General features: G+C 53.0%; 1 protein-coding gene across 14 annotated transcripts in view; it reads right to left on the minus strand.

Annotated features, from left to right (window-relative positions):
• Positions 1–17,814, minus strand: part of msi2a (musashi RNA-binding protein 2a) — a 152,015-nt gene that overhangs the window by 41,717 nt on the left and 92,484 nt on the right. For all 14 annotated transcript variants that reach the window (XM_081702455.1, XM_081702450.1, XM_081702447.1 and 11 more), the window contains one exon: positions 2,977–3,059. In XM_081702455.1, the coding sequence (XP_081558581.1) occupies positions 2,977–3,059 (83 nt within the window). The remainder of the gene's footprint in view (positions 1–2,976; positions 3,060–17,814) is intronic.

Below are 17,814 nucleotides of genomic sequence, written 5' to 3' on the forward strand. Positions count from 1 at the left end.
AAGCCGCAGTGCTAGCAACATGTCTGCTTGTGTGTGTGTGTGTGTGTGTGTGTGTGTGTGTTGCAGTCCCCGTCATCAGTCATTACATCACTCCATTAGCTGCACCACACAAATTAAGGATGCTCTGAGTGGCTGTGATAAATGTGGCAAGCGAGAATACTGAGGCTGTGATCTCCTCCCTCCCTCCGTTCCACCCCACATCTGGAGAGTGAGTCTCGGCAGTCTGCCTCTCTCTGAGCAGTGAGTCTTAATGGCTGGGTCATTATCAGTGTGTTGGTCACTCTAGCTGCTCCACAGGCAAACAGATCGCAGTGGGAAACCCACACCCCAACGAGACCTGCCTCCTAGATAACTGGGGCCAAACGAGAGAGAGAGAGAGAGAGAGAGAGAGAGAGAGAGAGACTTCTTGGTATGCACCACCATTTTGTACGTTTTGTTAATGAAGTCAGAGTCACATCTTAAGAAGCAAGAAGGGAGCTAGTGATCAGGAGGGTAGAGAGAAAGAGAGAGAGAGAGAGAGAGTGCGAGAGAGCAAGAGGGAAAGAAGGAGAGAGAGTGAAGGCTATTTTCTCAATCATTCGGCCGTTTGTGATTCCCAGCAGTCCTAGAGCGAGCACGATGTGGTAGCGGCGGTAATCAGATCGGAAAAGAATCTGGGAATGAATGAACTGTTCTGTCCCCTCCCTCCCACCCTCCCCCTCATCCGCGTCTGCTCTGTGGAGGGAGGACAGCGTCCAGACGCGCCGCTCCACCCCGTCGCCCTAGGAGGCCATAAATGAGGGTGCAGAGGCACTGTTGCCCATGAGCCTGCCCGGGTGGAGGTGGGTGGAGGTGGGTGGAGCCCTGCACGGGGAAGCCGGACCTCAGAAGACGGCGTGGAGACCGGAGAGGGACACTCAACCGAAGCTGAGGTTACCAATCCAGGTATCGGGGAACCTGAGTCAGCTCCAGGTTGGGTTCTGGTACTGGAGCCGGTTCTGGTGCCCGCCGCCCCGCAGCTGTTCGACCACACGTGCGTCTCCCCATCAAAGACTCCGCAGGGCCTGGGAGGGGTGGAGGCAGCAGGTGCCGACCACGGCCTCGGGTGGGGTACGTCTTCCAGGAGCAGCAGCCAACAGTAGTTCATCCAGGAGGTGTAAATGAGCGCAAATATCTGGCATCCCAGAAGGGTCCGTCACCTTCCCTCACCTCTGATCCTAGAGCCATATCCCTCATATCCCTCCATCCCTCTCCACTTCCCAGATGTCGGTGCCGTGTGGGGCCAGAGCGAGGCCGCTTTAATACTTTAACCGGTAACTGGGTTTTCAGGGCGGCGGGAGAAGAGACTACTGAATGTTTTATGGGCTGCCGTGCGGCCAGAGTGGAAATCAAAGGCAGATGATGGCAGCAAGGTTCCTGCTCCTCCCCTCTGGCCTCTGCTCCCCTCCCCTCCTCCCCTCCACCCAGGCCCACATCCCTCCTGAGCTGGAGTCTCTCCCAGGCCTGTCTGGGTTGAAGGTACCAGGGCACCTGGTCATAGCTGAAAGGGTGACCACGCCAGATGGTCACAGACTAGGGAAGGTGGGGTGGGGTGGGTGGACAGCTTCCGAAATAGTCCAAGTCGGGATGACTTGGCAAGCCAAAGAAGCGAAGAGGCGTCAAAGCCGTGAAACCCGGGCGCCTGCTTTCGAGGGTGTGGCGAGGGGATGAGCGGGAAGGCGTCTGGTTCTAGCCGGAGACCTTCGCGGTCCTCCCCGCTCCTATTGCCGGGAAACGCGACCGCGGAGACGTCGGGAGCAGCACAGAGGCGCCGGAGCCGTCCCGGGAACACTGGCTCACCTCACGCCGCCCCTGACTGGTCTCTTCTTTTGCCCACCCTGAGGTTACTCATCTGGGGGTAATGGCGCTCGGCACCCCCTGGCAGGTCCCACTCGGAGGCGGCTGGTCTATGGATGGCCCCGGCCCTGGCTGGTGAAGCCATCTGAGGCAACATCATACGAAAATCGATCACGCCGTCCTGCACCCGTGGTTCCTGGGGCCAGATAACATGTCTGGCCCTGAGCTCGGAACAGCCGGTCTGTGACGGAGGAGCAGGGAGGGAGAGGAGAGTCATGGGTGTGTGTGTGTGTGTGTGTGTGTGTGTGTGGGGGGGGGGGTGGTCTTCTGTTCTTGATATACAAAGCCCAGTGCTCCTGGCCTTCACTGAGGCCTCTCTTGTCGTCTCTGAGGATGTGAAAGCCAGACATTGATCGCGTTCTGCTACACTTACACAGCAAGGTGGGAGGAGACGGAGGAGTCTCTCTGGACGACTGCTTCCCGCTCCTCAGCCCCTGTCAGTCAAACAGCTCCGGGAGGGAGCCGGAAAGCCAGAGACCCTCCGGAGCCCTGACACAGGCCTCGGATCCCCCACAATGCAGCTCTTTTGCAGCCCAAGGACCTGCCCTTCAGACCCGCCTTCCAGCGGATCCATCCGTCCACTCGTCCCACTCACGGGCACAGTTACACTACGTTCAGCTTCCTTCGGAAAGTATGAGAGCATCCATAGATGGATGCTTCCTGTCATATTCGTCCTGAACTCACAACATTGCTGCCCAACCACGGCGTCCGGCCCTGGGAGAGCAGATGTGTGCTGTGGTCGGCACGGGGGCAGGCTCGGTCATTACTAGGCTCACAAAGGCGATAATCCCCCTTTAATGAAGTCAGCTGCCACCAGGGTCCATCTCTCTCTCTCTCTCTCTCTCTCGCTCTCTCACACACACACACGCTTGCTCATTCTCTTCCAACTAAGAAGAAGGGATTTACAAAGAGAGCGCGAGGGAGGGACAGGTTTCTGTCTCCTTTTTATGACCCAACAGGAACCACTCTGTCACACACACACACACACACACACACCACTCCATCCCAAGTAGAGCATGCTATTAGTGCCACACTAAATGGGAAATCAAATATTAATCCAGCAAACATTGCTCCCCAAATTGAAAAGTGAAGAGCACTTACCATTTTATTATTGATTTCGTGAAAATGAATTTCGCAGACTTTCTCTACGACGTCTTCATTCTCAAAAGTTACAAAGCCAAAGCCTGCAGGAGAGAGAGATGGATGGAGAGAGCGAGAGAGAGAGAGAGAGAGAGAGAGAGAGAGAGAGAGAGAGAGAGAGAGAGAGAGAAGGTAAGTACTTTCTTGCTCCTCACTTTCAGCAAGTCAAAGTTCAGTACATAAGAAAAAACATCACCATCATTAAAAGAAAACAGCAGATGAGAGTGGGCCCTGTTCTGGTTCTGAACGCCTGGTTTGCCATCAGTGGCCAATCAGCGGTCCCGACCGGGATCAGCTCAGCCGGGGTTGGCTTCCGCACTGGCGTGCTGCTCCCAGGAGCGCTTGTCTTTTTGAAACGGGGCCGACGATGAAATCTCCGACATTATTAGCCACAGTGGAGCGCCTCCTCGGAAAGGACGGAGCCGAGGAGCGCGGTACAAAGCCCGTTTAATGAGATTCATGGAGACCCAGTGCCTGCCGACGGAATTCCATTAAACGAATTCCGTGCTCTCTCCATTGAAATTTCACTGTATAACAAGCTCTGGTTTTTATGGTAATGCGGGACCCGCCGATATCTGAAACGTGTCGCTGACCGTGGGAGTCCCCCCCCACCCTCATCTCTCCCCTCTGTATCGATAAAATTAAAGCTTAACCCTTTCCCTGCTGGCCGAGGAGCAGCTGTCTGGGAGGGCGTCAGGAGTCATGCTGCTCACGTGCTCGTGAGGTGTGGTGTCGGCGGATTAGACACGGCTCTGTAGGTGAACGTCTGAGGATGGGAAAACACTTCAACCACTGCCCCCACCATGAACATGCAACCGCATGCATCTCGTGTGTGTGCGCGCGCGCTAGAGCAAACATTAAATGCTTCCATCTGTACATTATGGACACCCTGAGGTCTCAGGATACACTGATATACTTCAAGGTTCAAAAAATGTTTTCAATTATGAGCTCTGCTGAATCGGCCCACCTGGACAGGTGTACAACCCACACTATGGTGCTTACTGCCACCCTGGAGACAATACACACACACACTTGCTATGGCACCTTTTCCTGCCATAAGATCTACAAATGAGGCCCTTTTAAAGAACTGTGCCCGGGGCTTTCTGGGGCTGAGTCCCTAATCTCAGACACTAACAGATAAAAGAGGAAACCGCAGCCAAAATCCACACGGCAAGTCGACCTCTGACCCCAGCGCCTGCCAGCTGCCCTGGGCGGGGAGATAAGAGGGGTGAGGGGTCACAAGCAGGAGATACAGGCTGTGCCACAAGCCACGAATACAGCAGCAGATAAGAGACAGCAGCACTGATAGGACAAGGAATCAGACAAACTGAGAGCACTGTGCATTGAGTGGATCACACACACAAAATACAAATTAATCCACCATATACATTTAAGTCAGCCTATGGCTGTAGAGTAGAAGTTGTGCGAGTATTAGTTGTGCGAACATCTGTGTGTGTGTGCTGTGTGTGTGTATACACACTTTTCCTTCCACCTCAGCCTAGGAGCCTGGAGCAGAGTTGTTTGGTAAAGAGGGTCTAGACATTACTCACTCTGTCCTGAGGTGTGTGTGTGCGTGTGTGTGTGTGTGTGTGTGTATACAATCACACGCACAAAGGCTTCCATGTGGTTTTCCCTGGGTGGAAACGCATTTACAGGGTGTTACACCACAGTGAGAAAACGCCAAGGCCCTGTGTAGCAGACTACAGACCACGACAGAGAGAGCGAGAGAGAGCGAGAGAGAGCGAGAGAGAGAGAGAGCGAGAGGACAGAGTAAGTGTCCCTCAGTCTGTCTCTCTCTCCATCCATCCCTCTCTCCCACCCATCATTCCGGCATCTTGCACAGTAATGCTAACCTGTCAATGAGGCAGTCGGTTCGAAGGAGGTCGCGACCCTCCATTTCTCCCGTGCCCTCCTCCGCTTTACACGGCCGTGCTAAAAACATCCAGTCACATCCAGGGCTTCACCTCCACTCCTCCTCCGTCTCTCCATGTGCCCCCCCGCCCTTGCACCATCGTCCTCTCATTGGTTATTGTTCTTAACAGAGGCTTTTGGCTCCTCGCTCTGCGGTGTATTCCCGGGAGAGCCTGGTCTGAGCGAGGGGGGGTGGGTGGATGCGACTAATCAGACAGCCAAGAGGCACAAGCATGGAGCTCGAAAAGGTAACGGACGTCCCGCTGATGGCAAACGCCTTCACTGAAGCACGCCTTCTGTGTGGGGGGGTGGGGGAGAGGGGGAGGTTGGCGTGAGGAAGCAAGTCAGAGGGAACAGCGTGTGTGCGAGAGAGAGAAAAGGTCCCTTACTGCTAACGCAAGCGGCACTTTCCAAATATATGAAATCAGCCATCAGTAGGCATCTATCACGGCGGGGCCGTGCGCCTGGACAGAAGGGTTAACGCACGTGCCCCCCCCCCCAATGTCATGGGGTGGGCTGCACGTGCGCACGCACAAAATCGCACGAAGGTCAGGCTCAATGGCATGGTGCATTACCGCTGCCGACCCCGTGGGGGCAGCGCTGAGACGAGCGCGCCGCTCGGACAGGGTGACCTCTGTGTTAAACAACACAGCCCACACACAGGAAGGCTTAACAAGACAGAGGGACACCCACGCAGAGACAGGCGAGCGCAAACAGGCTTTCAGGAACTCGCGCGCACGCACACACACACACACACACACACACACACACACACACGCACACAGCAGAAAACACACGCATACGAAACTGTGCAGCAGCTCCCACTACTAACCCCACACCAGCAGATGTTGAGGGATCTGGCAAACGTGGAGCCGTGGAGACGTCTCTGTTACAGCTCCTGATGGCAGACGTCATAGCGGAACAGAACGGGAATTAGGAACACCGTGGGTCTCGCACCTGCCATCGCTATTGACTCTCTCTGCGCACTCGCGCACACGCACTCGCGCGCACACACACACGCTTTCACAGCTAAAAGCATTACCTCTCACCGAGCCCCCGTGCATGGTAATATCCCCAAGGGTGGGTAGATTACACACACAGGGAGGTCTTTAATGTGAAACTCAATCCTGACTGTGCTGGGTCTCCCATCTGATGCCTGGTGTTCCACCATGCAGGGTACATGTACACCCACCACCACACCCAAGCCCCTCTAGGTCAGCAGATGGCTGAAGGCAGCAACCTCTGTGTAGTGGTGCGTGGTCTGTATCCCACTACGACGACACCCTCTTTCCCCACTTTCACCCTCCAGACCAAACAAGCGGCTTTTACCCCAATTTTTGCCCCGATGTGGCGCTTTTTCCAGCCGCCTGCCTGGTAATAGGTGTTAGTGCAGCCTCCCGTGGATGAGAGCTCTGTACCTCACACTTATCAGCCAGGTGCTAGCAGACGAGGCTCCACACATCATGATGGTCCACCCCCCACCTCCCTCCATCCCTCCCTCAGCCTAGAATCCCCCCCCAACCCTGTAACAAGACAATAAAATAAATAAATTGATTGATTAATGAATTAATTACTAAATTGATGAAACATTGTGTGACCTTAAAAGCACTAGGGTCTTTTTATGGTATTTAATGCAGAACAAATCAAGGGTCTCATGGACTTTTGCAGAAAGTTCCAGAAGTAATTTCCACAAGCCAGTGGAAGTGGAAGAGTTAGTGCAGTTAAACTTTATGTTCAACTGTCAGCATTCGTTTAAAAGCTTCAACTGCCACAGTTCTCATTGGGGAGTTATAAATGAGACTAAATGCTCTTTCAAAGCATTTGGGAGTTATAAATGAGACTAAAGGCTCTTTCAGGGCATTTACACAAGCATAGAGGAGACAGGCTGCGCGGACGGATATAAGACCACGCAACTCAAGACTCACAAACATGAACGCTCTGTATACAACCACACGCATGCGCACACACACACGTGCACACACACACACTGTTCCTACAGGGGAAACACACCTGGTTAACAGCAGAACCAAAATGTGAGCACAGGCTTTTATAGTGTGCTCATGATACATGATACATGCACTATGGGAATACACACACACACACACACACTCTAGGATACAGCACAGTAAGACATTGTTAAGAGCATGGGTGCTGGCAGTTTGTGAGAGGCTGGTGGACGTGACCGGCGCGGGTAAACCAGCTCCTATGAGCGGCCTGGACCCACCCTGGGGAAGGAGCCCAGCCAATCAGCAGCTCAGAGCCGGACGTGAGCCAGACATGCGCGTCACACACAAACAGAGTGATGAGGGAGAGAGAGAGAGAGAGAGAGAGAGAGAGATGGAGAAGGGGGAGGACAAAAGATGGATGGATGTTTGAACAGAGAGAGGGACAGATGGACAAACGGATAAACAGCAGGCGAGAGTTGTGCACAAGAGGCAGCAGGCCTGTAAACAAGTGTGGTGTTTTCCGCAGGGCCCGTGACAGACAGGCCAGAGATATTTATGGCTGTTGGACAATGTGAGGATCTGGAACAGGTCTGGTGTTTATTTTGGTTGTACGGAGTGTGTGTCCTCTACCTGCTCACATCTCCTGCTAAAAATCACACATCAGCATGTTCTACCCCCATGACATGCTGACTCACTCATTCTCTCCCAGAGTATTCTCACGGGTTCCGCCAACTCACACACGCATGCGCGCACGCCCACACCACAGACACGTGGCAAAAACAGCCCTCTTCTGACAGATGTGGGGTCACAGCCCCATCGACGCAGAGGTGAATGCCACGTTTGATTAATGGTGCCACTAAACAGGGGGAGACCCCCCCCCCCCCCCAACACGGCCCATAACGCAGCTCACAAACCAAAACAAATCACTCCCTCTAAATCACTAATGATCTCTGCTCTACTTCTGCCCCTCTGCACTAAGACCGCAGTGGCTAATGAGGGGGAGGAGCAGCGGAGGGATGTCTATGGAACAGCCTCAGAGAGAACAGCAGCTTCCCCCTGCTGAACCACTTTTTTGGTTCCCCTCTGACCTGGGGGGGGGGTGTTTCTCTTTCATGTTGTTGCAACTGACCCGGCCCCCGTTCCAAGCCCGTGCAACAGGATTGGTCACAGCTCCCGGTTTGTTGTTTTTACCCAGCCACTGCCCCCTCAGCAGCCAATGGGAGGGAGGCATGGACAGGCCACATCTCGGTGCAGACCAATGGCTGTGGAGCAGGCTTCAAAGTCCAATTCTGTGACTCGCTGGGTCAACAGAGTAGAGGACAAAAAACAAAAACAAAAACAGAAACAGAAAAAAACCTAATTACACTGGTGAACAAAGGGAGGGGAGAGAGAGAGAGAGAGAGAGAGAGAGAGAGAGAAAATGGTATTTGAAAAGGAAAAAAACAGAAATATGCTGGAGGCAAATGAAGGAAGCGCTAATGATGGCGAGGGCAGCGGCCCCTTGTGATTCACTGACAGAATTCGGGTGTCACGGTGACGGAGGAAGGAGACCAATTACTGAGGCAGAGGTATGCGAGGACTTTCCAGCGGGCATGCGCTGACCCCCAGCCTGGCGAGCGCCGCACCTCCATCAACCAAAACACAAAGGGAGGAGGACAGCCAAAAATACAACAATAACCCCGACCCGCGAGCCCTGACTGCCAGACTGCCCCAGCTGTGTGTGTGTGTGTGTGTGTGTCGGGGGGGGGTTGCTATTTTTCAGCCCCTACCTTATTAAACTGGTTGTTTCCCATCATTCCCAGTCATTCCCAGCACATCTGAATATCTGAATTTTAGAGCTGGTGATAAATCACTTATTCAGGTTTGTCCCATCCTTGGAGGAACTCCTGTGCCAACAATGTCAATAAAACCTGAGCAAAAAAGTGTGTCCGCACGCATGTGTGTGTAAACCCCCCCAGGGTCGTACGCATCCTCCTCCCTCATGTTGAAGATGGCGCCCTGTGACGACGTTGCAGGAGGGCTGCTCCTGTGATCGTGGTGCCCCCCCCCGCTGACTCATTCACTGCATCTCCGGAATGTTGGCTGGAATTCAGCGGGCTCCGGATTTGACTGCTGGGGGGGCGAGTGCTTGGCATTCCCGGTGCTGCACGTGATCAGAGAGTTCCAAAAGTGAGGGGAGGAATCCTCAGCCCCTGTGGGGCTTTTGCCTGGACTGGCACACAGTGGGAGAGAGAGAGTGAGTGAGTGTGTGTGTGTGTTGGGGGGGGGCGGGTGCAATCGCACTCCTACAGGTTTGCGATGCATTCCTTGCCCTTGCAGAGGCTCGGCCAGCGAGTTCAAGCCCCACCCTCCCACCTCCCAGTTCTAGACAGACTGATGTAATTGTGGGGGCATCGTCGGACTGTCTGCTCCTTAATTACCCCGGATGCAGAAAGGCCACTGTGCTGATCAGTGTGTGCGAGACAGTGATCAGTCTACCACCTTCACACACAAACACTACGCTCCCAGAAACAGTGAGGGCGCTCATGCGTGCATGCATATGTGTGCGTGTGTGTGTGTGTGTGTGTGTTGAGGGGTGTTAACTTTCAAAACATGAAGCTCAGCTCAATTCCCTGCATGGCCTCTTCAGATTGCTGGTTAGGTATTTCACGTGGGCTGGGTGACATTTACCGCGCCACGGAAATTTCTGGTAGAAATGATACGCCAATTATATCATTTCCAGACGCTATTTAAAAATTGCAGCGCGACAGCAGAGCCCAGAGAGGCACAGTGCAGAGCGGAGACGACTGCACCCAGAGAACAGGGAATGAAAGGGACCGCCGCCGCCTCAACCGCACTTAAGCATACGCGTGCACGCGCGTGTGTGGCTGTTCCGAGGTTGGACACATCGGAGGCGACCACAGACGGTCTGTGTTTGTCCTTCGTAACCCCACTGCCCCCCCCACGGAGGAGGTTGTGTGGTTTGGTCCTCTAGAACACCCACTGCCCTCATCTGCCCCTCCCCCGTTTCTGAACCAGTGCTCTGGGGTCCACTCACTTTCACACATAGAGAGAGAGAGAGAGAGAGAGAGAGAGAGAGAGAGAGAGCGCGCGCTCTTTTATAGACACAGCTAGTGTGCGTCAGTCATACCAAGTCCTTATGAGTTGTGTATTTACAAGCAAGATTAAAAGGCTCTGTGCGCGCGCGCGCGCGTGTGTGTGCGTGTGTGTGTGTGTGTGTGCCTGTATGTGTTCTGAGAACCAACTCCAGAATTCCCCCTGAAGGCATGCGCTCTCTCCTAAGCATTCTCAGTTGACGGATTCTGAGGGACAGGTTTCTCCTGGCTCCTGCAATCATGTTCCCACAGTACTGAGCTTTCTAGAACCAGGAGCAGCACATAAGATGGCCTAGGTTTTCCACATGTGAGTGTGTGTGTGTGTGTGTGTGTGCGCGCTCTGCAGGAAAGCTCCCGTCCTGAGAGGCAGCACAGAGGGAACTATTTTGTCTGTGTCTCTATATAGGTCAGCAAACAGCAAAAGGGCCATCAATTTCTCTGTCCTACTTAGTCATGCGCACGAACACACACACACACACACACACACACACACACACACACACACACGCACAGCGAGAGACCACTTCCCAGTTAACTCTCTCCACAGCCAGTACTAAAGCACCGAGAGGAGAGAGAGCCAATCCCACGGAGGCATTTGGACGGTGTGGGTCGTCAGAGGATGGCTTCTCCTTCCAGGCTACGCCTCCTCTGGCACCTTGGCGAGGTCGTCTGCTGCTTGTTCGTTAGGGGGCTGGACGTGGATTCTTTGATTTCTGTGAAGTTGCATTATTATTTTTTTTTTACATGCTGCACAGAAAATGCTGCACTGATAAATTTGGATTTGAACTCGTTGAGAGGAGAGAGATGAATCTCTGATAGCTGAGCAGCTCCAGCGGACAGCCCTGCACTCTCGGAGCAAGATTTTTCTGGTTTCCCATTAGCAAAAAAAAAAGTGGCACCTAAGAAGGATTTTCCCACGAGGGCAGGAGAGGAGCGGAGCGGAGGGGAGGGGCGCAGGACGAACCGCACATGGACATCTGATGTAGAGAAAAATAACAGCGCATCTTGTTTTTTTGTCTACATCTCCAGAACTTGGAAGACAGTCTCGAGCGAATTTTGTTTTTGTTCAGTAAGACAAACCAGAGCCAGCGAACTTGGGCAGAAGAGCTCGCAGTGTTGACCTCAGCGAGGCCCGAGAACCCAGCGCAGATATCCTTCTCATCCCACCCTCATTCCCGATCCTCATTCCGTGCAAAAGTCGCTTCTGAACGGGTGGCTGTGGATCAGCGTCGGGTGAAGAGGACACCCAGACACAGTGATAAGGAGGGGACGGGGGGCGAGGGGGCTTATGCACTGGTTGGCCTCCATGGAATTTTATTGCATTCAGACATTTAGAATTTATTCTTTAATTTAGTACTGGTGCTCGTTGGTTAACAGCACATCAGATAAAGAGGCCCTTGAACTTTGAGCTCACACAAAGAGAGAGAGCGTGCGCGAGAGAGAGAGAGCGCGTGCGCATGAGAACGCGCCCACGGGAGAGAGAGAGAGAGAGAGAGAGAGAGAGAGAGCAGTCAGGTGAAATCATGGCCCTGCACTTCACTATAAGCTGAGAACAGCGAGAGGAACCAGTCAGAGAAGATCTGATTCTCCACACTCTGCCCCGGACTCTGATCTAACTGCTTCTCCCCCATTAACCAGGGCGTTCCGAGCCCTTCCCGCACGGAATCCCGGGATGGTGGAGGGGCCAGTCTTCTGCGCACAGCCAATCGCCATCCCGGCTTGGCCAGGATGGACTTTCGGAAACCCCACTCCTTTACTAAGGAGAGTGACGTGTGTGTGGTTGAAGGCGGGCCAGCACAGCCTATTAGGGACTACAAGACCTGACGTATTATGGGAACATGAGTACGTGCCTTGCCACTCACAGACCAGCAGACAGAGAAGACCCACTATCACTCACCGGAGGACCGTGGGGTAGTAGCTTGATGTATTGTATTTCCGTCTGTATAATTAAGAATGAAAAGACCTTTGACTAGGCTTCAAATTGCTCACACACACACACACACACACACACACACACAGCGAGGGTCATTTGAACGCATGCCTCTTCTCCGTTAAAATGTGCAGTTTCTTTCATTTCTTCGGTGCGGTGCACTAGTCCGGATCATCGAGTGGAGAAGCGTCTGGGGTGGAGATCACAGCGCTTGGATTCCTGCCAACGGGAATCAGGCCCACCAGAGCCACACAGCCCCCGCGCCTCCGACGAGCCGCCCCGGAATGGCTGCGCTGTATTTCCTGCTCTGTTCATTTCATTTTCACCACCTGCATCTCTCTCTCTCTCTCTCTCTCTCTCTCTTTCTTCTAGGCTGGAAAGTTGAGTGTGTTAAGTGTTCTGTTAGAAGCAGAGCACAGGGCACGTCTGCTAAGCTGTGTGAATAAAGGTCTCTGTCACGAATCAAACATCGCTCACTCTTCTCCACACGCTTGAGCCTGAAGGAAGGGTGAAGAGCAAGAAAGAGTGGTCAGGATAATCCACACGCGCACACACACACACACACACACACACACACACACACACACACACGCACACGCACACGCACACGCACAAACACACGCACAACCACGCGTGCGATGCCAGCAAAAATGCCACACCAGTGCTAGCACACGTAACGAGGACTAAAGGGTTCAGAAGCAGTTATGCTACAAGCTTGTTTGTGTGTGCGTGTCTGTGTGTGTGTAAAGGCAGGCCGACTGTCACTCAGCAGTGAGTAGTCGCCATGCAAATGCATTGAGGACCCATATTACCACTCCTGTAAAGACTTCCGCCCGTGGCTGGCAGCAGGTTCACCGAAAGGAAGGAGAAAAACACACCAACTGAGAGAAGCAAAGCTTTCCTTTCCTCTCTCTCTCTCTCTCTCTCTCTCCCCCCCCCCTCTCCTGTGCATGCGTGCTCTGTTCTACTCTTTCACGTTCTCTCTTTCTTCTCTCCCTCTAGCTCCTTTGCAGATGTCTTTTAACTCACTCTTTACAGAGGAGAGCTCATTTCAATCTCAAAGCCCACATCTGTGGTGCTGGAGCGGCACGCTAAATGAGTGTAGTTAATCCCGTACCACGGGGGACGCAGCATGGCAAAGACGAGAGATGGTGGGCTGAGGGAAGAGAAGGACGCTGAGAGAGAGAGAGAGAGAGAGAGTGTGTTTACTTTAAGTGTTTCTGAGTCTTGGTTGTTTCCCGCTCCTCTCCGCGGAGGTGTGTGAGGGGAGAGACGTTGGCATTTCGGACCTCTCTGGACTGACCTGGCATGCGCCAGTCGCCGCGGCGCGTTAAGTCTCTCCCTGCAGCTGCCCGTGAACGCGGAGCGAAACAGCAAAGATGAAGGGAAGACGAGGAGAAGCATGAGAAGCTTCAAAGAGAAGGAGGAGAGAGAGAGAGAGAGAGCTCCAGTCCCTCAGTAGCCTTTCCTGGGCCGCTGGTCCTCTCTAATTGCCCTTTGAGATGACCAGATCAATGGCCCAGCGGTCTCTGGCCCCCCCCCCAATTATGGGCCACTCGCCCTTTGAAGCTACAGCTCCAGCAGGGTCCACGCCAGCAGCTTGCACCCGCCTCCATTCATGTGAAAGGTTAGCCACACACACACACACACACACACACACACACACACACACACACAGTAGGGGGCCCCACCGCACCTATGCCCCCGAGTCCCACCAACGAACTCGCTCTGCTAGGGCAGTCCAAGGGCATCAGCCTCCGTCAGCACCCGAACGCGGGGGAGGCGCCAGGCCATTAGAGTGCCGCGGAGCATTATGGGAGGGCGTGGGCGTGGCAGGGCGGGTTCCAACAGGGCTGGGGCAGGGCAAACTGGGTTGGGGCGGGGCAAAGAGGGGGTGGGTGTGCTGAAGAAGGCTGGGGGTCAGAGGTGCACTTCTCCCCACCTCTTCCACTGTGATGATGGGCCATTTCAGTGTGAAAGGTGTTAAAAGTAATAGTAAGGAAAAGCAGTGTGGGGGGGGGGGGGGGACTGGGAGAGAGAGAGAGAGAGAGAGAGAGAGTGTCAGCAGACAGGCATCTTTAAATGTCAGGACTGTGAGCTCCAAACAGAGGCCTGCGATTCTCATGCTCAGCCTCCCTATTCACCTCCACCTGATGGGAGCATGCTGGCCAGATAAGTGCCTCACACACACACACACACACACACACACACTCTTCAAACATCACAGCTAAGCAACGGGTGAGTTAGAGAAGCAGCTAGTGGGAGCACCGCCCCCTGGTGGTGACCTCAGCACAGTCCTCGAGGTGGATTACGCTCCCACGCTAGCTGGTCACAGGATCGTTTGGGTGGGTTTTTCGCTTTTTTTTTTTTTTTGGCCAATCAGGTGTAATTTCTGCTCTTTGCAAGTTCCTGGCAGATGGAGACGGTGATGAGGACTCTGAGCTGAGGTCCAGTTTAACATCTGGGGGGTGGGCAGCAAGTAGAGAGAAGTCTCAGCCCCGAAACTGAATGACTCCCTGTGAACCAGGGGTTAGCAAAGATGAAATACAGCTGTGTACATGCTTAATAACACACACACACACACGTCTCTAACAATCAGACCATCCTGTCACCATGGACACCGCTCTGGCGGGTCCCACGGGTGGTCTTCCCCGGACACAGCCTGTCACACCTACGATTATTCTGAGAAAGTGTGCGTGTGTTTATGTGGTTTTCTGGTCTCACCACAGGTCTGCATGAATGTGCATTTTCCATGTGTCTAAATGGCTTCGAACATACACACCCCAACACACACACACACACCCCAACACACACACACGTAATGTATTATGCCCTTTCTAAGCACTTTTCCCCGCATTTAAAATCCGCCATTTATTATGTGCCATCAGCCTGTCTAGACGCAGACTGATAAATGGTGAAATGAAGTGAAGTTAGAAGGCACAGCGATACTGGCACTCTCACAGTACCGCCTGATTGTTCCTTACAAACGGTACCGACTGTACCGTGTAAACATGATATGAAGTCGGTACTGCGTTACGGCTGTGGGGACCCTGAGGACTCACAACGACGTGGTTCGTGTCCAAGGCAAGGAACTATTTTTCTTTATTTTTTTAATAATTTACGGAGACTGCCAGTCATTCACCTCCATCGCTCTCTCTCTCCCCAGGGCTGCGTTTGCAACCTGTCTCAGCTTTTCAGCTGGACTGTGGGCATCGTATGGGATAAAGGTCCAAAAATATTAATATCAGTCTGATACAAGACTGTAGCGTTTAGGAAATCGACTGATGCATAAAACATCGTGTAGAACATTTTACGCTCCACAAAGAGGAGAGAGATTGTTTGACATCTGCTTCTCTGACTTTGAAAGGTCAGCGCCAGTCATTTCGCTATGATGTAGAGCGTGTGGGAAAATTCCTGAAACTCTTGAAACCACCGCAGTGTGTCAGAGAGGCGCACAATCCCTGCAGATGAACCAGATCATGACACACACACACACGCTTAGTTCAAAACATAAAGCTTGTTAAAAGGTACAAGGAGTGAGCACACCCCACCACTCCACACACACACACACACACACACACACACACACACACACACAATGATAGGCACCAGGACATCCAAACAGCCATGATCCCCCTGCACTCTCTAATGGGGAGGGGCTGCCTGTAGGTGGTGGGTAGGTGATGTTTGGCTGGAGCCTCTGAAATCCACTGATGGACCAGAAGCAGCATAGAACTTCACTCTCTCTGTGTCTGACCGAGCCTCCAGATACTGTTCTCTCCTTCAACAAGCACCAATACAGCACCAAGCACCAAGCCATTACACTGCTTTTAACACACACACACACACACACACACACACACACACACAAACACTCTCTGCGACTGACTGAGCCTCCCGATACTGCGCTCTCCTTCAACAAGCTCCGTTACCGTTACACTGCTTTTAAACACACACATACGCACGTGCATGCACACGCAGGCACGCACATGCACACAGGTCTTTTCCGGATCAAAACACGCGTCTACACACCCAAGCGCTGCACAGTTGTCACTCGAAGCAGCTAAACTGTTGCTTTTGAGCTCGTGACTTAAGAGGTAATCACAGAAAGGCAAGAACGTGAGCCTGCGTTCTCGCTCACACTCGCTGGCACGGTCATGAGACTCACCACCACCCATCACACCAGGCGGAGCAAGGGCAGTAACGGACTACCCAGCATGCCGTTCTGCCAGGACAGAGACGGTGACCCAAGCAGGACTGTGATCAGGGGCGACGTAAGGTGCACACACCATAATGGGCCTCCCACCCTGCTGCTCTCGCCCTCTCAGGTTCATCTCAGATTCATCATCAACTGAAATGCTCTCACTGGCAAACTTTCAAACACCCCCCCCCCCCCCAACCATCAACTGGTCGCCATGGAGACCACACAGGGTTGTCACTCAACCCGTGACACACAGCGTTGTTGTCACTCAAATCTCATCAGCAGCATCAACAAACATCAACAAAGTTTTTTCCTGTGTGTGTGTGTGTGTGTGTGTGTGTGTGTGCGTGTGTGTGTGCGTGTGTGTGCGCATGTGTGTGCGCGCAAGCTTCTTTATGAACATCTGGGCCATGACTCTCACCCTTCCCGGGTGTGTCTGAACCTGCACGGTGCCCCATCCATCACTCCGACTTATAAAACACCAAGCCAAGAAAAAAAGAGTCGCCTTCACACCCAGCTCCAGCAACTCTGATAGAACAGTCCTGATACACACACTGATATAAATTGTGATTTATAGATGACTGTGATATTAAATCGACAGTGTAAGGTATTTCATAAAACCGTATATTGGCTTCTCACGTACAGTGCAGTAATGCGATTCCCTCCTCCTGCGCCCCGGTTAAGGAACCTGGGAACTCCTTTCCCGAGCAGCCTCTAAATCGCGTTAAGGTGACATTTTGCGAATCCGAATACAAATATGTTTGCAGAATTTTCCATTTTCTTCCCCCATCATCTCAGCCTGTCGCTGTTGTCGTCTTAAATGTCTTTTTTAACGTGTTTTATTTTATTTGGGTTCGTGCTCTCAGCACGCAGCTTCTCCGCGCCGGCCCGATCGCCTCCCGCCGCCCCCCGGCCGACAGGAGACAGGCTTTCTACTCAGTCTGATTGAAAGTGGCAGAGTGAAAGCAGCTTCAGCCCGAAACAATGAAGACAATTTTGCAAGCACTGAGTGCGTGATTACTGCGTGTGTGTGTGTGAGTGAGAGAGTGAGAGTGAGAGAGTGAGAGAGAGAGACCTCCATTAGTGCAGACACAGACAGCTGGATTAGTGTCTGTCTGTCTCTCTGCCCTCTTCAGATCACTTTAGAGTTCCCCACAAATACATCACCACAAGCCCCCTCCCTCTGCCCCTACCACCTGGAGGCAGCGCTGCGTTACCCTGGTAGGGCGGGGTCTCCTGTCACAGGCTGGGCTCGAACCCATTCACACAGCTGTGCAAATGCTGCCCGGACTGGTGCAGCACTACGACTGGGGCGTCTGTGTGTGTGTGTGTGGTCTATATGACCAGAGCCCTTCACTTGAAAGGCCAAGAGTGGGTGTCAATCTCAGTTTCTCGCTCTCTCCCTCACACACACACACACACACCCACACACACACACACACACACACACACACACACACACACACACAGACACACACGTGGGGGGGTGATGAATGTGTCTGATCAGTGTGCTCTCTAATTAATGAGTGCTTCTGATGAGGGTGACGGAGTAGATGTCTGGCAGCTTCTCATCTGTTAGCCAGTCAAACAGCCTTCTACACTGTGTGTGCGCGTGTGCATATTTAAGGAGAGCTGGGGTTCAGAAAGAGCACGGTATGCGTACGCTACTTACGGGAGACGCCACACAAAGGGAGATAGTGTGTGTGCGCGCGTTAG

Source organism: Electrophorus electricus, chromosome 19 (genome assembly GCF_041902795.1).
Source record: "Electrophorus electricus isolate QZ-2024a chromosome 19, ASM4190279v1, whole genome shotgun sequence".
Lineage (NCBI taxonomy): Eukaryota > Metazoa > Chordata > Actinopteri > Gymnotiformes > Gymnotidae > Electrophorus > Electrophorus electricus.